Source organism: Bubalus bubalis, chromosome 2 (assembly GCF_019923935.1).
Source record: "Bubalus bubalis isolate 160015118507 breed Murrah chromosome 2, NDDB_SH_1, whole genome shotgun sequence".
Classification (NCBI taxonomy): Eukaryota; Metazoa; Chordata; class Mammalia; order Artiodactyla; family Bovidae; genus Bubalus; species Bubalus bubalis.
Genome location: NC_059158.1, coordinates 7,785,281 through 7,810,737, shown reverse-complemented (window position 1 = coordinate 7,810,737; position 25,457 = coordinate 7,785,281). Strand labels below are relative to the sequence as shown.

Below are 25,457 nucleotides of genomic sequence, written 5' to 3'. Positions count from 1 at the left end.
ATCCATACATGACTACTAGCAAAACTAAAGCTTTGACTAGACAGACCTAAGTAGGTAGGGGAGCGTTAAAGTCCCATGATCTCAGAACAGAAGTGAAAATGCCCACAAGCAGCCTGGTGGAAAGTGGAAAAGCCTTCTCTGATAGATCTGAATGGACATCCCCTTCCTAATTAGGGAGCCAGCACAGAAAAGCCCCTTCATGCTTCTAGCTGCTTTGTAACCCGACAACAGACACTGAAAGCTGCAGAGTCCTGCCCTTGAACAGGGAGCTGCTGACAGGCTCTCAACGAGCACCCACCTCTCTTTCCCTGGTCTCTCTATCTTCTCTGCCTACAGAGCAATCACTCATGCCTAACTGGGAATTGAGCCTCTCCAAGTCCTCTAATCTTACTCTCACCTCCAGGTCTTTGGATTACCAACCAGGAGACGATTTCTATGAGCTTCCTTGGTGACTTGGTGGTAAAGAACTAACCTGCCAGTGCAGGAGATGCTGATTCCATCCCTGGGTCAGGAAGGTCCCCTGGAGGAGGAAATGGCAACCCACTGCAGTATTCTCGCCTGGGAAATACCATGAACAGAGAAGCCTGGTGGGCTACAGTCCATGGGGTTGCAAAATGTCACACAGGACTTAGCAACTAAACCACCACAACAAGAAGATTCCTACAGAGAATTATCTAGTCTATTTGATGGTGATTCCACTTGCCCACATATTATACACCCATCGCATGGTTTCCTAGCTCTCACATGCTTATATTCAAAGTTTTGAATTCCCAGCTCTGCCCTCTGTCCCTCCCAACCCAATGGGCACATTCATTTATATATAGGTACTTGCTTGCCAGCTGCTTCCTAAATCTCAACAGCTCTTGCAACCCACCGTAACTTACCAGCTTCAGCCCTTTTCTATCACCTTCATGTACTCACTAGACTCATTTATTTTCTCTAAAAGTTTCTACTTAGAGCAAAGCTGAGGAGGAGTGAGAACATGGAGATGAGAATGAACTCTTTCTCTAAGGACCTAAGGAGTTTATGAGTGTTGAGCCACGTGAGACAGGCGTGCTCAAAGAGAAGATCCTGCTTTTAAGCTCAGTGATTCTACACTGAGTGCTGAATGTATATGCACCGTCTTTTAATGCTGGTCTGACAGCCAAAATGGCCCAGATGCTGTTAAAGAGCATCTCCATTATTACAAAAATCTGTAGGCCGGTCGTGCCCACTCCCCCTAGTCACTCAACGAATCAGCTATCTAATTATGAATGTTTAATAACAGAATAAAAACCTGACATTAGAAACAAGGCTGCCGATCAGGAGCAAGAGGGCATGGCCATTGATTATTTGAAAATACCATTTTTGCTATTGTTTTAGGACATGTGACTAACAGACAATAATGTAGTGATATTTCCCTTTTTACCCAATTCATGCTTGACATTCTTTAGTAGCAGTGATTGGCAGAGATACTAAAATACTTAACCTATCAAACAGTATTTAATAAAAGTCTTTTGTCTCCAATCAACCTAGGGAGTTTAGTTTAAGGCTTATATGTGGGAACATTTTTAATTAATATGCATACTTTTTCTGACATATTTTAAAATACTTGGCGAACCTAATCATGTCAGAGTTAGTGGCATTAAAATATCACAGTGATCACAGAAACTGTAAGCTTAGCAAAAAAGGTGCTTAAGAAATATTTGTTGAATGATATTTGACAACTGGAATATTAAGCTGCCTATCCAATGGGGATGACACTTAATATCTGTTGAGACAGTGACTTTTAGAGCATGGTATATATAGTCTAAGACAACTCCAGGTGCAGATCAGCAGGAAATGTGCCATCTGGTAAACCAAACTCTATCTTCACAAAAGCCCTTTCACATCTGTTAAGGTTCTTCTTGAGCTAAAAAGTTGGAATGGATAAATATTAGGAAGAAAGGTGCTGGCCCTTGATCCCTAAACCTCAGTTGGGGATGAGTGGAAGCAAAATGTCTTGGCTCTGGGTCTCAGTTGCAGAAATGGTTGATCTCAGATCAACAAGTTTTCTACAAGTTAAAGTTTGATTTAATGTAAAGATTTTACTTAGGTACCAGAAAATCTCAGTTCTAGCCCCATTTCTGGGATTGTCTTGCTGTGTGGTGTTTGGGAAAGCTAATAGACTTACATTGGGTATTAATTCCTTAAAATAGGTGTGTTTACTCTTCTTAATTCTCCCTGATGCTATTGTTATTCAGTTGCTAAGTTGTGTCCAGCTCTTTGTGACCCCATGGGCTGCAGCACACCAGGTTTCCCTGTCCTTTACTATCTCCCAGAGTTTGCTCAAACTCATGTTCATTGAGTTGGTGATGCCATCCAACCATCTCAACCTCTGTCATCCCCTTCTGCTCTTGCCCTCAATCTTTTCCAGCATCAGGGTCTTTTCCAATGTGTCAGCTCTTCAAATCAAGTGGCCAAAATATTGGAGTTTCAGCTTCAGCATCAGTCCTTCCAAGGAATATTCAGGGTTCATTTCCTTTAGGATGGACTGGTTTGATCTCCTTGCTGTCCAAGGGACTCTCAAGAGTCTTCTCCAGCATCACAGTTTGAAAGCATCAATTCTTCGGCACGCAGTTTTCTTTATGGTCCTACTCTCACATCCGTACATGATTATTGGAAAAACCATAGCTTTGTTGACAAAGGTGATGCTATTAGGAGCAAATAAAATAATATGTGTGCAACATAAACTGCTATCAGGGATATGTAGCAACCTACGCCAAACTGTTGTGAACTTGGAATCATCGTCACCCCTTATCCATCCTCCGCTGTGTAGCAAGGGGTAAGCTTGGAACCACATGCCAGCTCCTAGAATCTCTTTCTCCATATGGTTCCAGGTAAGAGTCAGCCAATGAGAGGCACACCCGTGAGATGTAAAAGTGGAGATGTAAAGTAAGGAAACCATTTTTATCTAATGTTCGTTGAGAACAAATGTGCAGACGTGAGATTAGCATCAGCTCCTGGACAGGCACCCAGGAATCACCGGCTTTTATCCTCAGCGGCCAAGTTCAAGGCAGGCAGTGCCCAGAGACTGCTGAGATTTGCTGCAGCTTCTTGGCCAGCTCCCTTGATCGTTCTCAAGTAGTGGAAGTCTCTGTGACTTTTACTGCTTTACCCTTTCCAATAACTGCCAATGCCTCTAAAAACTTCATGCTTGGAAACCCTCAATGGGCTCCCCTGTTCTTGGGGGATCCTGACTGATAATGAGAGTGAATTCCTGCATCTTTCCAAATCATGCCCTCAACCCTTAACAAGAGGAGAGAGTCATTCATCCAAAGGAAACCAGGTCCTGAGTGACAGCAGTTTCTGGCTACAGAGAGCAAGAGTAGCTTGAAGCAAATACACACACACACACACACACACACACACACACACACTTTACAAGACACCTCAAATGTCAAACAAAATATTTTAAAAATATTAGTAAACATTTGACTTACAAGAAAATAATGGAAATTCTCCAAAGCTAAAATAAAATAGAAGAGGAGCTAAGGAAGAGTGATGCGCAGGCAATATTTGAAGAGAGAATCACTCATTATTTCTTGGAATTTATGAGAAACTAATCCTCAGATTCAAAAAGTGCAATTAAATATAAGACATACACAGGACACAGAGCATCCATCTCTTGTATGACATCACAGACACCTTAGACAAAAAGATCCTAGAACTAGCCAGACTAATAAAATGCATCTTCCCAAAAGAAAACATTGCTACACTGATAGCTGATTTATCAATATCAACAAAGAAGCCAGAATCATAGCTTCAAAATATCGAAGAAAAAAATGGCCAACCTATTTCCTCACTGAAAGTATCTTCTGAAACAGGGACAAAGTAAAGATGTGTTTAGACACATCAAAACAGACCTTATCACCTGCAGACCTACATTAATGGAAAATGCTAAAGGTTATGCTGCAGGAAGATGGAAAATGGCCTCCAAAGGGAAGTATGAGATACCAAAAGTGATGACAAGTAACATCTTCAGTTTATGGTGATTTTAAAAAGAATGAACTAAAATACTGGATGAAAATAGGGTAAGTTGGGAGAGAGCTGATTAGAATTAAGTTATGCCCCTCCTCGATTGCTGGTGGGGAAGACTAGAAATAATGATTTATATTAGCCATTACCACATTAAATAAGCATGTTTTAATGTCTAGAATGGGCTTACCTGGAGGTTCAGAAGGTAAAACAATCTGCCTGCAACGCAGGAGACCCAGGTTTGATCCCTGAGTCTGGAAGGTCCCTTGAAGAAGGGAATGTCTACCCATTCCAGTATTCTTGCCCGGAGAATCCCAGGGACAGAGGAGCCAGGTGGGCTATAGTCCATGGGGTCGCAAAGAGTCGGACACAATTGAGTGCCTAACACTTTCACTACACTAATGTCTAGATTCAGTTCAGTTCAGTTCAGTCCCTCAGTTGTGTCCGACTCTTTGCGAACCCATGAATCGCAGCACACCAGGCCTCCCTGTCCGCCAACTCCCGGAGTTCTCTCAGACTCACGTCCATCAAGTCAGTGGTGCCATCCAGCCATCTCATCCTCTGTCGTCCCCTTCTCCTCCTGCCCCCAATCCCCCCCAGCATCAGGGTCTTTTCCAATTAGTTGGTTCTTCGCATGAGGTGGCCAAAGTACTGGAGTTTCAGCTTCAGCATCAGTCCTTCCAATGAACACCCAAGACTGATCTCCTTTAGGATGGACTGATTGGATCTCGTTGAAGTCCAAGGGACTCTCAAGAGTCTTCTCCAACACCACGGTTCAAAAGCATCAATTCTTTGGCTCTCAGCTTTCTTCACAGTCCAACTCTCACATCTATACATGACCACTGGAAAAACCATAGCCTTGACTAGCCGGACCTTTGTTGGCAAAGTAATGTCTCTGCTTTTGAATATGCTATCTAGGTTGGTCATAACTTTCCTTCCAAGGAGTAAGCATCTTTTAGCCACATAGAAATGAAGTGTATGAATTCTACATCAGTAGAAAGGGAAAAAATGAATAGGAAAAAAAACTGATGAAAATTCAAATCCATAGTGAGAGGCTACTCTAAGATGTGGAGAAAGCATGGGAACAGGACCCAGTGTTAAGTAGATTCAAAGAAAGACCTGTTCTGCAGGATTAAATTCCCATAACTGAGCTATTTCAGTTAATAACGGAGTCAGGTATGCGGAGGAGGGGGGGTGGGGATGGGTGCAGTGGCATTATGGGAAGGTCAGAATATATTTGAAAGGGAAACACAAAGTTTCTGCAGTACTCATTTTAAAGGGGGTCGACAAAAGCAAAGAAAGAATTAATGATTAAATTACCCTCTTTGTTCATCCATTTATTAGGGACAAGAGCCCCATTCCCTCAGGCTTATTCCACAGGCTGCTATTTAATAATACTAAATTGTGATTATAGATGAATTTGGTGGTATGTTCCCCTTTCTACTTCTGGCGACTGTCCCTGGAGAGGAGGTCTTGAGAGTTTCCTGGCAATTAAGAAAAGGCTCTTGATCCTAAAGTGATCTCTGGAGGTGATCAAATTGCTTGCCTTTCATACTAGGCAATGTAACAATTAAGCACAAGTTTGTTATTATTATTATTATTTTTTTTACTATTCTGGTACATGCTGTGTATTTGTTCGTATATAATTAAAGTTTCAGGATTGGGTTTTAAAGTCCCAAGATTGCCTGATTTACCTTCCTGTTAATGTCAACAGGGGAGTTCTGCACACACATCTGCAGAATAATCTGGACCTACTAGTGAGTGGAGGGGTGAGATGCATGTCCTACTTGTTAATTGAGATTTCTCCCACTGAGAGAGCTAACTGGAAACCAAGCTCTCAGCTCTCCCCTGAAGCTGCCCAGTGCCCCCACATGGAGACTTTACCAACAGAGGCATGCGTGCATGCTAAGTCCCGTCAGTCATGTCCAACTCTGCATGGCCTTATGGACTATAGCCCACCAGGCTCCTCTGTCTGTGGGATTCTCCAAGCAAGAATACTGGAGTGGGCTGCAGTGCCCTCCTCCAGGGGATCTTCCCAACCCAGGGATGGAACTCACGTCCCTTGTGTGTCCTGCATCGGCAGGTGGGTTCTTTACCACTAGTGCCCCCTGGGAAGCCCTCGGGGGCTATGAAAGAAAGAAAGTGAAAATGAAGTCGCTTAGTCATGTCCGACTCTTTGCAACCCCATGGACTGTAGCCTACCAGGCTCCTCTGTCCATGGAATTTTCCAGGCAAGAATACTGGAGTGGGTTGCCATTGCCTTCTTCAGGGGATCTTCCCCACCCGGGAATCGAACCCGGGTCTCCCGTATTGCAGGCAGACTTACTGGGGTCTGTGTGGTTGGCTAATTAGGAGTCTCTTGCAGGGCAGATGCTTCTATTCCAGCCACACATACTAGAAGTAGGCGTGCCTTTCCGAACAGAGCAGCACCCAAGAGCACTGCCCCAGACCCACACGTGTTCCCTGTACATTCTGCTCATCCCTCTTACTCTGCTCGCCAAGTGTCCCCACGCTGCCAAACCCAGGGCTCCTGCATCCACCTCTTCTCACTTGCCTCTCAGCAGCATTAGGCCTACTCCACTTCTCCTTCCCTGAAACTCTGCTTTTTTTGGCTCTACTGATAGCAGACCGACTAGTTTTCCTCCTACCTCAGTCTCTGATGTACCCTCTGCCTGCCCTAAACAATGGTGTTCTTTAAGGCCAACACGCTGGTGTCCACCTTCATTCCACATGTAGACCTCCAAACCAATCTTCCTGCTTCCGTCCTCAACCTTCTCCGTAGAGCAACGCAATAAACAGGAAATCCAGTCTCTCTCCTAGTGCCTGCAATGGCTTTCCATTATACTTGGAATAAAGCTCGAACTTCTCCTGGGCCCGGCTGAATGTTCTAGACTCTGGTGGAGCCTGTCTCCCCTGACCCTGTGTTACAGGGGCTTCAGCTCTGCTTTGTCCGTGCATCTGTCAGAGCTCTTTCCCACACGAGGACCTCTGCATATGCTGTCCCCCGTCCCTGGAATGTTCTCTGTCCACTCTTCCATGCCTTGCACTTATCATATACATCCCAGCTTAAAAACAACCTCTCCAGAATGACCTTCCTGGATTGTGTTATGGAAAAGTAAGCGCCTCCCTCCACTTTCCTTCCGATGCGTAGATTCCTGTTTGTTTCTTAGCGCACTTATCATGACTGGAATCTGTGTGGTTGTTTAGTTGTTTATGGAAAATCTTGCTGGTTAAACTGTAAGGTCTACAAGGCAGGGCTCATATTTGTCTACATTTAATCCCAGCACCTCGTACAGCGCATGGCCTGGGGTAGACATGCCATGAATTCGGCTGCGCCAAAGAATGAACCAAGTTTTCCCCTGTTGCCCTGGCAGCTCCTCTGTGCCCTTGACTGACCCAGAGTTCCTCTTCAGGTACAAAGCGAGGTGCGTGGGGCCAAAGGGCATTGAAGGCAGAGAAAAAGCCTTTAGCAGCCCTGCCTTCAGAGTCTGTGGCTGATATTATATGCTTGAAACTTTGAGGTGTTCTTTTGGACAGAAAGTTAGAAGTGACGAAAATTCTAGAGAGATTATTGGTACCTTGAAGTATCTCTGGTGTTTTAGTTGTTTTATCTGAGATATAGGACTAATTTATGCTCAAAGAGTTGACAGAGTCATAGTAATGACATATCTTTTATTAAAACAGTTGATATTTGTTCTAATTTGGACTGAACTGTGGCTCAAAAACGGTTCTGGAGAAACCATTTCCAGGCTTACACTTTCCTCTGCTATCACCATTCTCAGCTGTTATTTAGGTAACTGAGTATTCATGTAGCCAAAGAGAGTTCAAAAAAACCCATTAAATCAAGAAGGAGGGGTGGCAAAGGCTGAACTTAAGAAGAGGGATGAAGAAATGACCGTGGTGGTAACCAGATGAAAGAAAAGCGGTCAAAGGGAAGAGGAGAAGAATCAGTTGCAAAAATAGCCTCTTTATTTATTTATTTATTTGTTTTTTTAACTCTATGAAAGTGTGTGAAAGGTCAGTTTCCCCTTCCTGTTTCTGGCTGGGCTAGCCCTGGCTCTGAGACAGATTCTTGATAAGATCCAACCGAGGGTTCTTGTTAATGGGCAGAAGCTAGTAAGAATGGGGTGCATTAGTATATGTGAAAAGTAAGCCCAGTAATGTGGAATTCCACCAATAGAAAAAGAACAGCAACTTAGGTGGCTGCATGGATCCTAATGTTTTAAGAATGCCATCATAGTGAAGAACCTTATGTTGAGGGCAGAACAGAAAGTGAAAAAAAAAAAAAAGGAAGGCCTCATAAAGGCAAGGGAGATTTTAGCATTTCACTTCCCTTACTGAGAACAGAGTTTACCAGTGAAAATTCAGATCTGAAAGCTATAAAAACTAAACAGAAACAAAACAAAAACCTTTGTGCTATTTTCCCCGTGAGTTTGGAAACCAGAAAATGCAAAATCATTTCAGAGGGGCATCCTGGAGAGCTCAGCTAGCACAAACTGGTTGGGAATTAAAACTCATGTGTTTTGAGCATCTCTCTCCAAACACATCTAGGAACTCATAAAAGCCGCATTTTACTATTCCGTGGTAAGAGGGAGTTTTGTGACCTTTTGAGAAACTTTGTTTTGTTTTTCCTAAGAAGACCACAATAAGGAAGTCAGCCACATTTCTTGGCAATGGGGCACTATTTCAGTCCCCCAGGCTTGCATTCCTGGGAGTGGAGAGGGCTCTGAACAAGAGACTTGTCATCAGCTTGTCCCACACATAGGCTCCCAAAATTTACACTTACAAACATGTCTAGATTTCCACCCACTGCTGGGGGTTTGTAGAACAGAAGGCCATGGTAGCCATGGAAGCATCTTTATGTTAACCTTCTCCCAGACCCAGGGGCTCCAAGGTCCAAGTCTAACAATACTATGAAGAGGAGGTTGAAACCCAAAGATGCAGGAAACTGGACCAGAAACATGGGAGTCAGCCTAGGAAGAAGAAGGGCAACCGGGACATGGTGGCAAGCTCCTTTCTGCTCACCACATGTTCTCAGCCCTAAAACCAGAGGCGCTATACCTTTCTTTGGCATTGGACCACATCTTTTTCTCAAAATACTCTCTGCCTTTACCTTACCGCCAGACTGTCTGACACTCCGTTTCAACTACCTTTGCAAGATGGACTTCTTTTGTCCATCACTTAAATCAGGGATTTTCAACCGGGATTGCTTTTGCTCTCCAGGGACACATGGCAATATGCGGAGACAGTTGTGGTTGTCACAACCAGGGCTGGGCACGGGGGGCTGCGCGGGGCGCTCCTGGCTTCTAGTGAGTTGAAGCAAGGGCCGTGTCACACCTCCTACAAGGCAGAGTCAGCCCTCCATGACCAGGTATTATCTCTTCAACATCAATGGTTCAGAGATTGAGAAACCCTGGCTTTCACAGCGTTTATTTCTAGATTCCTTATCATTATTCTCACTCTCATGTATTCTTTGGGTTATCTCATCAACTACCACTAAAAAATCATCCTCACTCTGATGGCTCACACAGCTCTATCTCCAGCTAGCTTTCTCTTTTGAGCACCAAACTGTGTATCTACTATCCTATCAGGCTTCTTCCATTTACTATCCTATAAAGGTCCCTTTTGTTTTCACTGTTGGGCTTTTTGAGGCTCAAGAAAAATAATTGTTCATAACAGAAAAAGTAGTCTGTGATTATAGTTATCTGCTTTTAATAAAAGAGAATGAAGATTGACTGCTATTTTGAGAGAACAAAACGCAGCTTAGTGACTGTCTATGAGACGTTAAGATACAGACTGTCTTGACACTCCTTTTCTGGGATGCCTCGAAAGCTGTTTGGGAGAAACCCTTGAGTCTCTTAGGTGTGAAGAATTCTTACCTAGTGTGTCTTTGTGGTGAACGACAACTTGTTCTCTTTGGTTGTGGACTACAAGGGCTCAACCCAGTGCCGCCTGCTGCTACTTAATGCTGTCAAAGCCTCACGACAGAGAACCTGCCCGGGTCTGTGTGGAAGCTGTAGTGGTAGAGTCAGTGTAAGTTGAAATTCATCAGTATCTTTGTGAGTTCCAAGACCATATCTTCTGGACCTTTTAATGGCCTGGAATGCTGAAACATCTCTGCTGCTCATGAGGTGGTTGATGGATATCAGATGAGGGCACTTCCCAAGCAAACTTTTCTCTTGCTTCCAGACCCCATTCCGATCCATCTCTTTCCTTTATGGGGGAGACACAGTGAACTCATGTACCCCCCTCATACAGACTAACTTACAGGCTAACCCTCAATCAACCACTTACATACATCTGGGAAAACCCTCAGTGAGCAAGCTCCATTCTTGCCAAACAGCGGGTTAGTCCCTTTAGAGACAGTGTGGAAATGGTCCACTGCAGGATCCATCACCTGGAAAGTTTGGAACTTTGCCCCCAGTGCCTGTGCTTACCCGGGGAGGAGAGAGTCGTCGAGAGAACAGGACAGCGTCCTGAGAGACGGGGGCTCTAAAGCAAGGGCGGATTCTTGCGCTTCCCAAATTCTTTCTTGAAAAGAACAGTCTCCTTCCTCCAACTTGGAGCAGCTTTCTAGAGAGCTGCCCATCTGTCTATGTCTTAAAAACAAGTCTCCATGTGTGCTCTGTGGAGCCAGGCACAGCGGCATGGAGGAAGCATGGATTACAGATGGACAGAGAGGAGGGGTTACAAGGAGGACAGCGGACAAAGCCTGGCGAGTTTCCATCTGGCCCAGTCTCAGAATGGAGGGCCCCAGCCAGCGGGCCCCAGAAAAAAAGAGTCTGCTAGCTCAGCACCTCCTGACTTCCTGCAGGGCTGCAGGGAGGGTGACCTGTCTTTATTGAGTCTATAGTTTATTTGCCATCATGTGGGCACCCAGAGGTTGTTCCCAGGAGTCACATTTTCTTACAGGTGCTCCTGTGACCCACAACATACCCGTTTTCAGGATTTGGAGTGCCATCTATAGCTTCCCTGGTGGCTCAGTGGTAAAGAATCTGCCTGGAATGCAGTGAGTACAGGAGACGCATGTGCAATCCCTGGGTGGGGCAGATCCCTTGGATGAAGGCATGGCAACCCACTCCAGTGTTCTTGCCTGGAGAATCCCATGGACAGAGGAGCCTGGCGGAATACAGTCCATAGGGTCGCAAAGAATCGGATGTGACTAAAGCAACTTAGCACACATGCACGCACTATAGTCATGACAGAGGGTAAAGGTGGCCAGCCTGAAGTGGGGTTGACTCTGTGGCCCTGCTAACCACGGGCATAGCCTAATCTGCTGCTGCCAAGGCCAGCTGAGTCTAGCCTGTGGCTGTTGTCCTCTTGCTCCGGAACACTGACTGTCTTCCCAGGCTATGCAGAAGAACCCTTCTTTCTCTTCTGTCCCACTCTGCTGTTTCACTGATTCAAGCATTAATGCCACAGGTATTCAGTGGCCAGAGAGGTTAAGCCCCATGTTAGACACTGGAGGTCACCTGGAGACAGCCCTCAGCCTCGAGTTGTTTCCATCTCTGGAAGGTCTGGCTAGAATTGGGCGAATGAGATAGTGTGATGCTGTGGTGCAGGTGAGCAGAGGGGTGATCCAGCCCTGCCAAGGAAGGGCGCCTGCTAGAGGTTCCATTCTGCCCTGGAGGCCGTGATACCTACCCTGAGCCCTACAAGGGGAGAAGGTGGAGGGGGCTGAAGAAGGAGAGACATAAGTGTGTGTAACGTACCAGGGGTGAGAATGGGGACCGTGGGTGGAGGGCAGTGTAGTTGGGGGGTAAGGGCCGGGTGAAGGTCATAGGACAGGGGCGGCATAGGGCAAGGAAGTCAGATGAGGCAGGCAACCGGATCACGGCGAGCTTTGCAGGCCATGCTGCTGCTAAGTCATGTCAGTCGTGTCCAACTCTGTGCGACCCCATAGACGGCAGCCTACCAGGGTCCACCGTCCCTAGGATTCTCCAGGCAAGAACACTGGAGTGGGTTGCCATTTCCTTCTCCAATGCATGAAAGTGAAAAGTGAAATTGAAGTCACTCAGTCATGTCCAACTCAGCGACCCCATGGACTGAAGCCTACTGGGCTCCTCCATCCATGGGATTTTCTAGGCAAGAGTACTGGAGTGGGGTGCTATTGCCTTCTCCATTGCAGGCCATATTAGGGGTTTAATTCTTTGTAACACACAGGCTCCAATGAAGAAAATCAGTCAAAAAGTATGTATTGATCAGAGGGTGAAAGGGAGTCCTGAAAAAAAAATAGGAAGTGAGAGCTTTGACCTTAAATTGTTTATAATCTAATTGAGAATAGAAGAAAAATACATGAAATCAACAGTGTAAAAAATGAAAACTGAATATAATTAAGCACAAAAGAGCCTGATGTAAACCGAAAGAGCTGCAGGAGGGGCAGCGAGAGTCCGCATCTCAGGCAGAAGCAGGATGCGTCAGGGGTGGAACACGCCTGTGACTTGGGCCCCAGAGGTGGCAGAAAGGGCTGGCCGCTCAGCTCTGAGAGGCAGGATGGTTTCTGTGGTGAGGCTGCTTACTTGCAATAAAAGAATGTCAGCACCGCCACTGACTCTGAATTCCTGCAAGCCTTTAGATCTCTGCGTCATCAACAGTGTATAATACCTACACTCTAGGGTCTAAGCAGAGAAGGAAATGCTGGCTGTTGTCTGACTCACAGAGTGGAAGCCCACAAAGGCACTCGTGGCAGAGATGTTTTTTCTGGAGTCCCTCTATCACTCAGAAGCCTAGGTAATCGTACAGTGTTATCCCCTTACTGGCAGAATCCCCTTCAAAGTATGTTTGATTATTTTGCCTCCAGATTGTATCAGATTGTATCATTTTAGGGTGCTGAGGTCTCTGAAATGTTCTGCTATGGGGACACTGGGGAGACCGGTGCACTCTTACTTCAGTCAGTCATTTCAGTCACTCAGTCGTGTCCAACTCTTTGCGACCCCATGGACTGCAGCACACCAGGCTTCCCTGTCCATCACCAACTCCCAGAGCTTGCCCAAATTCATGTCCTTCGAGTCACTGATGCCATCCAACCATCTCATCCTCGGTCGTCCCCTTCTCCTCCTGCCTTCAATCTTTCCCAGCATCAGGGTCTTTTCAAATGAGTCAGTTCTTCGCATCAGCTTCAACATCAGTCCTTCTAATCTATATTCAGGACTGATTTCCTTTAGGATTGACTGATTTGATTTCCTTGCTGTTCAAGGGACTCTCAAGAATCTTTAACACCACAATTCAAAGACATCAATTCTTTGGCGCTCAGCTTTCTTTATGGTCCAATTCTCACATCCATACATGACTTCTGGAAAACCATAGCTTTGACTAGACAGACCTTTATTGGCAAAGTAATGTCTCTGATTTTCAATATGTTGTCTAGGTTTTTCAGAGTTTTTCTTCCAAGGAGTAAGCGTCTTATAATTGCATGTCTGCAGTCACCATCTGCAGTGATTTTGGAGCCCCCCAAAATGAAGTTCTGTCACTGTTTCCATTGTTTCCCCACCTATTTGCCATGAAGTGATGACATGAAGATGCCATGATCTTAGTTTTCTGAATGTTGAGCTTTAAGCCAGCTTTTTCACTCTCCTCTTTCACCTTCATCAAGAGGCTCTTTAGTTCCTCTTCACAATAAAATGCAACAGAAAAAAGTTCTTTGAGGCCTAATTACTAATGGAAAAGCTTAATTTCCCCTAGAAAAGGAACTGTACACGTTCTCTCTCTTTTCATTCTGGCTCTTGAATGGAACTGCTAAGTTTGAATCTCGACCACAGCAGTCCAGCAAACCTCTGGCAGGCGCGTTCCTGTTTCAGTCTTCTTCTGGGTCCTCGTGACCTTTCACATCTTCTCGTGTTAATGTGTGTGCTTTTGGTTGGGAGGCATCTCAAAGGTGTGTGGGTCTGATTGAGAGGGAAGAATTGAGAAAAGAGTTAGGTAGATGAGAAGAGGGAGGAGTTCTAGAGAAGGAAACAGAATGGAACACAATAATGAGGAGCTGGGGTTGAGTGGAAGCCTGTGGAGATACTGTGGGAAATTCCAGAGACAGACGAGGTCAGAGGAGTGGACAGTGGACTGAGGCAACAGGGAGCCACAGAAGTAACATGAAACTTGCCTTAAGAGGTTTGGTCTAATTGCAATGTTGAGTATGTACCAAAATAGGAGAAAGTGAGCGAGGTGAAACTGGGGAAGATAAAAGGAATAGGAGGCCATGGGAAGCATCTGAGGGGGAAAGTGAATCGAGTTTGGATTGAGAAGGAAAAGAAATGAGTCACTGATTACAGCTGGTGTCTGGGGTGTTATTATTGCTGGAAAGAGTCAGCTTAGAAGAAGGAGTTTGGGTGCTTTGGAGAGGCAGGGACAGAGAGGAGGAGAACAGGAAGAGGCAGGTATATTCCTGACTGCAGCGTCCTAAGAGCCCAGAATCTTTCTTTTGTCTCATCCTTAACTGGATAGAATCTAAATGGGCACTTCTTCACCAGGCTGGACACCATCAGAGCCAACTAGCTTCCTATTTATAGAAGAACGCTGCTTTGAAATGTTGGCTAAACTACTTATTAACCCGAAGGACAATAGCATAGTAAGTAAAAAATCACTTAGAAAGTTCAGAAGATTCAGAAAGTTATCTTTTAACCACCTGCTTAAATCACATACAAGTTCATAAATAATGGCATGCTTTTCTTCCTCAGCCCCATGGAGCATTCATTTCACTTTCCAGGTCAGTAAGACTATTCACATTGCTCCCAACATTTTATTAGGAATATTTTTAAACGTAAAGCACAGCTGAAAGAATTTTATAGAGAACACCTGTAACCTGCCTGATAGGTCCTACTATTAATAGTTTACTGTATTTGCTTTGTCATAAACCTATGTATCTATCTATCCATCAACTCATCTTATTTTTGGTGCAGTTCAGTTCAGTTCAGTCAGTCAGTCGTGTCCAGCTCTTTGCAACCCCATGAACTGCAGCACACCAGGCTTCCCTGTCCATCAGCAACTCCCAGAGTCCACCCAAACCCATGTCCATTGTGTCAGTGATGCCACCCAACCATCTCATCCTCCGTTGTCCCCAGAGTAAACTGCAAACATTACTACTCTTCTGCAATAAATAAAACTATTGTTTTTTAACTTCTGTTCTCTGAATTTTTACCCAACTGGGCTGTGTCAGCCCACCTAGGTAGACTCTGAAGATCAAAGAGAAGCATTTAGCTCTTTCCGTGGGTGGCTTATCTTCCCAGTCCCTCATACCCAAGCACTGACTCTTTAATTACAGTTCAGTTCAGTCACTCAGTCGTGTCCGACTCTTTGCGACCCCATGAATCGCAGCACACCAGGCCTCCCTGTCCATCACCAACTCCCGGAGTTCACTCAGACTCACGTCCATCGAGTCAGTGATGCCACCCAGCCATCTCATCCTCTGTCGTCCCCTTCTCCTCCTGCCCCCAATCCCTCCCAGCATCAGAGTCTTTTCCAATGAGTCAACTCTTCGTATAAGGTGGCCAAAGGATTGGAGTTTCAGCTTTAGCATCATTCCTTCCAAAGAAATCCCAGGGCTGATCTCCTTCAGAATGGACTGGTTGGATCTCCTTGCAGTCCAAAGGACTCTCAAGAGTCTTCTCCAACACCACAGTTCAAAAGCAGCAATTCTTCGATGCTCAGCTTTCTTCACAGTCCAACTCACATCCATGCATGACCACCAGAAAAACCACAGCCTTGACTAGACGGACCTTTGTTGGCAAAGTAATGTCTCTGCTTTTGAATATGCTATCTAGGTTGGTCATAACTTTCCTTCCAAGGAGTAAGCGTCTTTTAATCTCATGGCTGCAGTCACCATCTGCAGTGATTTTGGAGCCCATAAAAATAAAGTCTGACACTGTTTCCACTGTTTCCCCATCTATTTCCCTTGAAGTGATGGGACCAGATGCCATGATCTTCATTTTCTGAATGTTGAGCTTTAAGCCAACTTTTTCACTCTCCACTTTCACTTTCATCAAGAGGCTTTTTAGTTCCTCTTCACTTTCTGCCATAAGGGTGGTGTTATCTGCATATCTGAGGTTATTGATATTTCTCCTGGCAATCTTGATTCCAGCTTGTGTTTCTTCCAGCCCAGCGTTTCTCATGATGTACTCTGCATATAAGTTAAATAAGCAGGGTGACAATATACAGCCTTGACATACTCCTTTTCCTATTTGGAACCAGTCTATTGTTCCATGTCCAGTTCTAACTGTTGCTTCCTGACCTGCATATAGGTTTCTCAAGAGGCGGGTCAGGTGGTCTGGTATTCCCATCTCTTTAGAATTTTCAAGTTTGTGCTGATTCACACAGTCAAAGGCTTTGGCATAGTCGATAAAGCAGAAGTAGATGTTTTTCTGGAACTCTCTTGCTTTTTCCATGATCCTGTGGATGTTGGCAATTTGATCTCTGCTTCCTCTGCCTTTTCTAAAACCAGCTTGAACATCTGGAAGTTCACGGTTCATGTATTGCTGAAGCCTGGCTTGGAGAATTTTGAGCATTACTTTACTAGCATGTGAGATGAGTGCAATTGTGTGGTAGTTTGAGCTTTCTTTGGCATTGCCTTTCTTTGGGATTGGAATGAAAACTGACCTTTTCCAGTCCTGTGGCCACTGCTGAGTTTTCCAAATTTGCTGGCATATTGAGTGCAGCACTTTCATAGCATCACCTTTCAGGATTTGAAATAGCTCAACTGGAATTCCATCACCTCCACTAGCTTTGTTCATAGTGATGCTTTTCAAGGCCCACTTGACTTCACATTCCAGGATGTCTGGCTCTAGGTGAGTGATCACACCATCGTGATTATCTGGGTTGTGAAGCTCTTTTTTGTATAGTTCTTCTGTGTATTCTTGCCTCCTCTTGTTAATATCTTCTGCTTCTGTTAGGTCCATACCATTTAGTAGTGCCTAATCTGTGCCCTTGGAGAAGGCAATGGCAACCCACTCCAGTACTCTTGCCTGGAAAATCCCATGGACGGAGGAGCCTGGTAGGCTTCAGTCCATGGGGTCACGAAGAGTCAGACATGACTGAGCGACTTCACTTTTACTTTTCACTTTCATGCACTGGAGAAGGAAATGGCAACCCACTCCAGTGTTCTTGCCTGGAGAATCCCAGGGACGGCAGAGCCTGGTGGGCTGCCATCTATGGGTCGCGCAGAGTCGGACAGGACTGAAGTGACTTAGCAGTAGCAGTAGCAGTAATCTGTGCCCTTGAGTTCCTAGAAAGTAGAAAAAGGAATTTTTACAAATCCAGTCATCTTCCATAAACTCTCGTATTTGATATGGAAAAGAGTCCTGGTGGAAGAATGAAAAAAAGTCCCTAAGATAAATAAGTAATATAACCTATGTCTACATACCTAGATTGGCATCTATGCAGCAAATCTGCACCTTTAGTAACATAAGGGCCACAGAGAATACAGATGGTTTCTGCTTTTGGATACAAAATATTCCCAGAAAGACCATCACCCCTGTCCCAAACTGTGGGATTTAGAGGCAGAAACTACAGTGAGAGAAGCTGGTGAGGAGTGAGGTCAAGTTTTTTAGCTGGCAAATGGATATTATCAAAACCAGAGATTGCCTTACTAAGATTTACAAAACAGCCATTTATGCGTGTGTTTCACCGTGCGAAGTTTTCAAGCTTAAGGAACATGATCTGCCATTGTAATAACAAGCCCGGGTACAATGGTGTTCTATTAAGATTTATTTTGCCTCCATTTTCATGTCTATTGTTTTATTTATGTTTACGTTTTAATTGATGTTTTGACCATGTGTTCGCCCTGAGGAGATTTTGTGAAGGCTTCCATTTTGAAACACATTTTAAAAATAATGTATTTAATATACAGTAAGCAAAAATATTGTTGTGTATGTACCCAGAAGTAAAATCTTACTGGTGCACTAAAACTTCATCTTAAATGTCTATCCATTAGTATGATAAACAAACCAAAGACGTGATCTTAGAGACTCGAGAGAAAGAACCTCAGTTTGGGGAGAGCCAATAGAAGGAACTAATTCTCAGATCCAAGTGTTGCCGAACAGAGAGGAAGGAGGGAGAAGACTGAAGCAAATGTGAACTGGGCAATGTTACATCAGCTCAGGACTAGGAACAGCACATGGAGGAAGAAGCCTCTCGATGACCAGTCTGAGAAGGTGGAGGCTTCTCAGACTGGTCAACTCAGTCTGGTTGACTGAGTTGGTCAACTCAACCTAAGTTGGTCAACTCAACCTAAGGGCTGGTGTCATAAGGAAATGAAATAGAGGAAAGAGGCAGAGAACTGACTTTAAAATGTTATTGTCTGATTTTTAAAATGTCTCGGCTCTCTGAGTTTCTTTCGCTGAAAACAATTAAGTGCTCTTGGACCCCCAAGAATCTTGGAGATAAGTGTGTGGCTATCCTAGCCTTCCAAAGGAGGGAGATTGTCGCCTCTGTGGGTAATCTGAGTGTTCAAGACTTGGGTCTTTCTAAATAGTCAGGCAAATGCATCCTGTTTTAATTTGAGCCTCAGACACAGGGAAGCTATTTACAGCAGCTACTTGTCTACTATGAAGTTAGTAAAACTAAGTGCTCGTTACTTTCCGTGCTGCCATTTCTATAACCTTACAGGAATTCTCCATAGGCTGGTAAATTTTAGTACTTGTCTGCAAGGCTACTTTGCAACCACGGAATCTGAAGTGCAATTATTATATGAAACTTAAATCAGTCTTTCATGCTTATATTTCTGTCTCCAAGATGTTCAGATGGAAGTAGGTATCACACGAAGGATAGAAGGAAAGGTGTAACTTAGTAGGAAAAGATGAAAAAAAAGAACAACACTTGCCTTTTAACCAATGCTCTTGGAATGAGGTATTTAAATAAAAATCGACCGAAATGATGGCTCAGTTGACGAGGAAAGATAGCTTCCTCCCATCCCCTCTGTTTACGCATACTATTGTTGCAGCCCATGATGTTTTGTTTACTTTGGAAGGAAATATTTTACCCCCTCTGAGATAATTAATTTTTGTCAGCTTCACTGTTTATGAGGGAAACCGAGAAACTGTTAATTGAAATACAGAATGAGTCACTGTTTTCAGTATTTTTTGGCAGCATTCTAATTTGTGTCAATCCCAGCCTAATTATTAGATTTTTTGGAAGCAGAAAGCATATTTGATTTTTCTCTTACTAAATTTTTCTCCTGTTTTTTTTCAAAAATATGTGCTGCCTGCCAAAGGTTCTGTAATTTATGTCAACGTGAGGTGAAATGCCAGTACCTGTGGAACACCAGGTTTATGGCGTCACACCTGGCTCTTCACAGTAGCTCAGTATTTAGAAAGCTCACAGAATACAATCTTCCTCTTTTCCACACTCCTGCCCCTCAGCCCTGACCAAACAATGTGATTCTTTTAAAGACCTTTTAGCTGGTATTAAGCCACAGTATATGGCCCATCACTAATGACATCACTGAAGTAAACTTCCCAGAAGCCATCAGGGAGAACTCATTTGGAAATCCAATTGAATGTCACTTGCAAAGGGCAGGCTCCTAGAAGAGGCAACCAGTCATGCATTCCTGAGTTATTTGTCGTAAAAGCATTAATCACTGTGAACTCATTTGCTCCCGACGCAAACGCGCCACACTGTAGCACAGGAATTCTGTTCCAAGCGATCATTAACGTAGAGAACAGAAGCTGCTGACTGTGGGCAGGGATAATAAACTCTGTCAGATCAGTGGCCAGTATAATGGGACTGTTAATGGTTCCTAATAGAAGTCGGACCTTCCTGACGGAGTGAAGGTGGAGCAGAGAGGCAGACAGCTCCACTGGGCAGACAGCCCCATCTCTGGCCTGCTGGAGGATGAAAGGGGCATCAGTGTCGGTCACAGAGTATTGCTAGGGCTCTGAGGTGGCCATCGCTGGGAGCGTGGGCAGCAGCTATGGGTTGGGGAGGGACCCGTGGAGACGCAACCACACTCCAGAGGGTCGCCGGCAAGGTTGCCGTCGGACATCTGGCGCTGTGGACATCCCAGAACCTTGAACTCCCCCCACTCCACACTGGGTCACCATTGACAGGGAGGATGGCAATCACAGGGACAAGAGCACAGCCGGGCACGGGAGCATGTGACGCGGCTCTGTGACATTACTTAGCCCCGGCCACTGCTGTGATTGAGGTGCTGACATGGCTGTCCCGGGGCTCAGCAGTGGGGCTTGGATAGAGCTGGTGGATGTATCTATGGATGCAAGAGGCTTCCAAGAGCTGAGGGAACTGGGGAGCAGCGATGGAAGAGGGATGCTCGCTCTAAACATAAAAAGTGTAAAATACTAACACTGCGAGATGTTTGCCAATAAGCACAGAGTACCACAGAGGAACTGAATAAACGCGTTTAATAAATGAAAGGACATTGCCAATAGACTCCAGTCATCTCTCCCAGATGAGTTCCCAGAAACCAGAGCAGAGTGGGACACGGCAGTCTGTGCCAGAAAACACCACTCATCCTCGATTATGTCGTTTAGTAAAACCTAGTGTTCAAGAGTTTGAAAGATGTGAGAAAACAGATAATTATAAAGAAGGAGGTGAAGCAGGGAAAGCGCGGGGAGAGTTTTCAGAGGAGCCTCTCCCCACCCCCTGCCCAGCACCCGGCACCGTCAGCAGGACCGTCCCACGGAGCCAGGTGCCCCGCAGCGGGCAGAGACGGGCTGATGGCTTCTCGGCCTCTCCCCCACAGAGCCGACGAACACGCGCCGAGAGTGCTGGACTCCACGGCACGGGGTATAAATGCAGCGGCACTGGGGGAGCGAAACCGGCAAGAGGGAAATTCAGAGACAGCGGCGTGGAAGACTGCGCTGGCTGTGAACAGCGTGGACGAGATGAACCCGGGGGTGGGGGTGGGGTTCACACAGACTGTCGAGGCATGAACAGGAGTGTGAAGGGGGAGCAGGCATGCTGAGTGCAAAGAGGGAAGGAAACAGCCTGGTTCGGTGACGGAGTGTTGCATATGCGTGCGTGCGTGCGTGTGCGCGCGCGCGCGCGCGCGCGTGTGTGTGTGTGTGTGTGTGTGTGTGAAGATAGTGGAGCAGCAGGCAATACGCAAGACCAGAAGGGTGGTCGCGTGTTACAAACAGCCTTGGTAGCCAGAGGAGTCCGGATCAATGTGGTGGGCAGTAGAGACCCACTGTAAGCCCTTGGCCTCTGGGGAGCAGAGCCAAGCCAAGTTCTGGAAAGTTTCATCTGGTGTCTGTGTAGGAGGGCAGACTGGAGGGGAAGAGAGAAGTGGGGGCGCTGGGGGCAGCTGCGGCGCCCTGACTTGACGAGCTCTCACTCTTCCTCCTGCAGCACACGTTCATCCTGCCCTTCTCGCTAGTCGAGGTCATCCTCAGACCACACCACTACCCACTGAGGAAGAAAGGACTCACTCTGTTGGCCGCTGCTTGCCTCGCCTATGTCAGCAGGTAAGACGGGCAGAGAGAAAGATCAACTTGGACTGGTCATTCCAGACTCTGAGGAATATTCCAGAAGCAGCACACTGTTCTATAAGCGTGCCTTTATCTTGGGACAGCAGGGATTTCACCATCTTCTAATTTGCAAGAAAAAATGAATCTTATTGCTTGCTTTTGCTGCTCGTGGAAACGTCACTTGCCCGAGAATACGCAGGTATGCGTGCACACACAGCAGGTCACGAGCTCTCCCACCCCCTCATGAAGAACTCATCTTTGTAAAGCTATGCATGTTACTTTCCCTAGGAAAACATTGATCTTTGGTTCCATCTGTAATTAAAATGTTTGAATGCTTGAATGACCTAGGGCACCTAAACATATTCCATCTGAAAAGTCATTTGACAGATTGAGCGGCTGAGGTTTGGTCCATCCCTTTTGCCTGGATCACCGTGGGCTTATTTGCATCAACATCTGGCACTCAAGCACCGAGAGGGCATTTGGGCAACTGCCCAGGGGCTTGCAGAACAGCCTAGCTAGAGGCCTGGGAGATAATTTAAGGAGCTGGCCTAGATTTCATCATTCAGCCACCTGGCGACACTAATTCTCAGAAATTTTGCCCAATGTCTGTAATCAAGGGAAAGTGCTTGGCCACGCACCGGTAACTGGAAACCCCCCTTTCCATTCCACAGCCTTCTCATCCACGGCCAAGCTCTGGCTCTACTGGGAGGGGCTTACCAAGGAAAATACCTGCAGATTGCGTGTAAATCATGGTGTTCCTACTCTAGCCTCGACTCACCTGAGCTTCTCACATCTGCCAATCTGGCTAACTCCCCAACCCCCACTGGGGGAAAGTTTCACCCAGGGCAGTGCTCTGGTAGAGACAAAAGCCTGGGAGAGAACACAGTCCACAGGATTTGGTCTCCAGCAGCTCCTGCTTCCCCAGCCTTTGTCTTAGAGCCGTAACCTTTATGCCCAGAACTCAGGTGCTGGTTTCTCACTAGCCTTCCCTTCCCTTTTGCAAGATATGCACCTCCTGCACTTCTGCAGCCTTCTTTCCCTGAGGGCAAAGTCCGTTCAGGTTTCTCCTTTCCCTAAGAAATCACTCGCTCAGTAAATCCACCCCAGCTCTCCATTGACCTACACTGTTCACTAGCCTGGGCCTCTGCCTTTTAACAAAGGACGGTTTGAGAGAATAAAGCATAAATTGGGGACCTGCTGGTAGCTGAGGTTTGGAGCATGGTGTCGAGGAGGATTCTGGGACCCTAAAAGAGTTGTGCTATCATCTAGCAATATCTGCCAATAGCATGTGATTGGAGAGTGGTGTTGGAGAATACTCTTGAGAGTCCCTTGGACTGCAAGGAGATCCAACCAGTCCATTCTAAGGGAGATTAGTCCTGAGTGTTCATTGGAAGGACTGATGCTAAAGCTGAAATGCCAATACTTTGGCCATATCATGCAAAGAGTTGACTCATTGGAAAAGACTCTAATGCTGGGAGGGATTGGGGGCAGGAGGAGAAGGGGATGACAGAGGATGAGATGGCTGGATGGCATCACCGAGTCGATGGACATGAGTTTGGGTGAACTCCGGGAGTTGGTGATGGACAGGGAGGCCTTGCGTGCTGCGATTCATGGGGTCGCAAAGAGTCGGACACGACTGAGCGACTGAACTGAACTGAACTGGAGAGTGGTGGGACATGTGCTGTGTATTTTCCAAGCCTGGCTTAACCAAAGAAATAAATCCCTAACTACAGAATATCTAGGACCTGGGGTGGGGTAAGCATATGCATAAAAGATACATTTTTTCCCCTTGTGTGTGTTGATTAGAAGCAGGATGGTAGCTGGTTGATTACGCACATGCATTTCCATACTGGCTTTTTTTTTTGGTGGACTTTCAGCTGATTTTATTCTTTCTTGCCAAGGGTAACTTTTAGACTTTGTATATAAGATAGCATTTTTGGTTTATTAATTTTTTTCTGCCTAAGGACTTGGGGGTTGATCATCAATCCTCATATCTACCCTTACTCTTTCTCCTCAGAAACCAAGGAGGTCAAAGAGCACCTGAGGCCACTGGTATTTGGAGAAAACTGTGATGCCCATAAAGATGAAATGCAATGGTCAAGAGGGTTTGGCTCATAGCTGCCTGGGCATGTACTCTGACATGCAGGGAACGTGGGTGTTGGAGAAAGGAGGTATAACAAGAAGGCACTTATTTCTCAATGCCAGGCATTGAGCAAAAGGTATGAGGACGCAGAGATGTACAAGATACCAGGTTGCCTTCAAGAACTGCCCGAGACAGAGGAAGGAAAAGAGACAATGGTGAAACAGGGTGATGAGACTCTCAGAGGGATAAGCACAGGGTGCTGGGGAATGTCGAGGACTGGCTTCTCAAGGGAGGCGGTGTCTAAGCTGAGACTCGAAGAATAAGTAGAAGTTAAGTCAACAGTGATGTGGAAAAGAGCGTCAGGCAGAGGGAAGGGCATACCCGAAAGGCTGGAGGAGCTGAGGGCATGGCTGAACTGGAAGACAGAGGGGAATTAGATCAAGAATTCACATCAGTGGGTTCAGACTTCTAAACGCAGGGGGTTTTCTCTGTGAAAGTTTTCACAGACAGGTAAAATAATGTGGCTTGTAGAAGAAAGATGACTAGAAAGATGATTCTGGCTGAAAAGTGTGTACATTAAAGAGGAACAAGACAGGGAAGCCAGTTTGTGGCATTTGCAGTAACTCCCGAGAGTTGATGTTGACTTACAGATGACGATATCAATCAATCTGCAAACAGAATCAGAGAGGGTGGGTGGTGGAAGGCTCAGCGGGTTAAATGACATGGCCAAGGTCACATGGTGAGGGAAAATCAAAGCTGAGACTTAAATCAAGGACTTTCAAATCCAGTTCTCTTTTCAGTGTATTCAGATGGCCAAGTATTTTGTTCACTCCCTGTTTGGGGCTTCCCTGGCGGTTCAGATGGTAAAGAATTTGCCTGCAATGTGGGACACCCAGGTTCGACCCCTGAGTCTGGAAGATCCCCTGGAGAATGGCAACCCACTCCAGTATTCTTGCCTGGAGAATCCCATGGACAGAGAAGCCTGGACTAACACTGTATAAAGCATACGCTACTAAATGCTGGAGGGGTGAGAATGCAAACAATCCTACCATCATCTCTAGAGTCTAAAAGCTTTTATGAAGTCATTCTCAGGTCTGTGCTCAAACTGTACTTACAGCGAAATAATGGAGCAAATGAAGGGAAGGGGCGGAGCCTTATCACCAGCAGGAATGTAGGTGGGTGGACCCTGACAGGGAGTTGAAGTGTTTTGGGATTTGGGTTTTCTTATCATTAATGAGGGGCTTCCCAGGTGGCTCACTGGTAAGCAAGCTGCCTGCCAATGCAAGAGATGAGAGTTCGACCCCTGGGTCGGGAAGATCCCCTGGAGAAGGAAATAGCAATCTGCTCCAGTATTCTTGCTGGAGAAATCCCACGGACAGAGGAGCCTGGTGGGTTACAGTCCATGAGGTCATGAAAGAGTGGACAGGATTTAGTGATGAAACAACAACAACAAATCGTTAAGGAAGTACAAAATCGGCACTCTGGCCAGTAGGCCTCATTTTTGCTGGAGTGGACCAAAGGCACCTGTACACCGGCTTTCTACACTGCCCTCCTTCTTGACAGCTCCCCACTCTGGCTGTTCCCTCACCAGAGGAGCTCAGACTCATTGCTGCCAGCTGCCTCCACCCTTACATAACACTCTGGGAGCTACATGGGCCTTCTTGGCCACAGATGACCATCAACAAGTCCCACAGACTGTGGATATCCATGGAGATATTTTAGGGTCATTTGTCAGGCGTGTCCATTTGGATGCTCAAATAGGGAAACCGCATAGCAGGAATGAGGTAAAGAATATGGTCCCGAGCCAGAGAGAGCGTGGGAAACCAACATGAGTCAAAAAAATGGAAACAACCCTGACCCGGGGAAGCATTTCTCTGCTGAAACCACGTTACAATGACTTAAAAATAGTCCCCAAGACCATGGGGACGGCCTCCTATGTGGCACTTGCTTTTTTGTTATTTTTCAGA

General features: G+C 45.8%; 1 protein-coding gene across 4 annotated transcripts in view; it reads left to right on the top strand.

The window, feature by feature from the left end:
- Window positions 1-25,457, top strand: part of LOC102406581 (androgen dependent TFPI regulating protein) — a 90,120-nt gene that overhangs the window by 43,441 nt on the left and 21,222 nt on the right. For all 4 annotated transcript variants that reach the window (XM_044927088.2, XM_025265710.3, XM_025265707.3 and 1 more), the window contains one exon: window positions 21,289-21,404. In XM_044927088.2, the coding sequence (XP_044783023.1) occupies window positions 21,289-21,404 (116 nt within the window). The remainder of the gene's footprint in view (window positions 1-21,288; window positions 21,405-25,457) is intronic.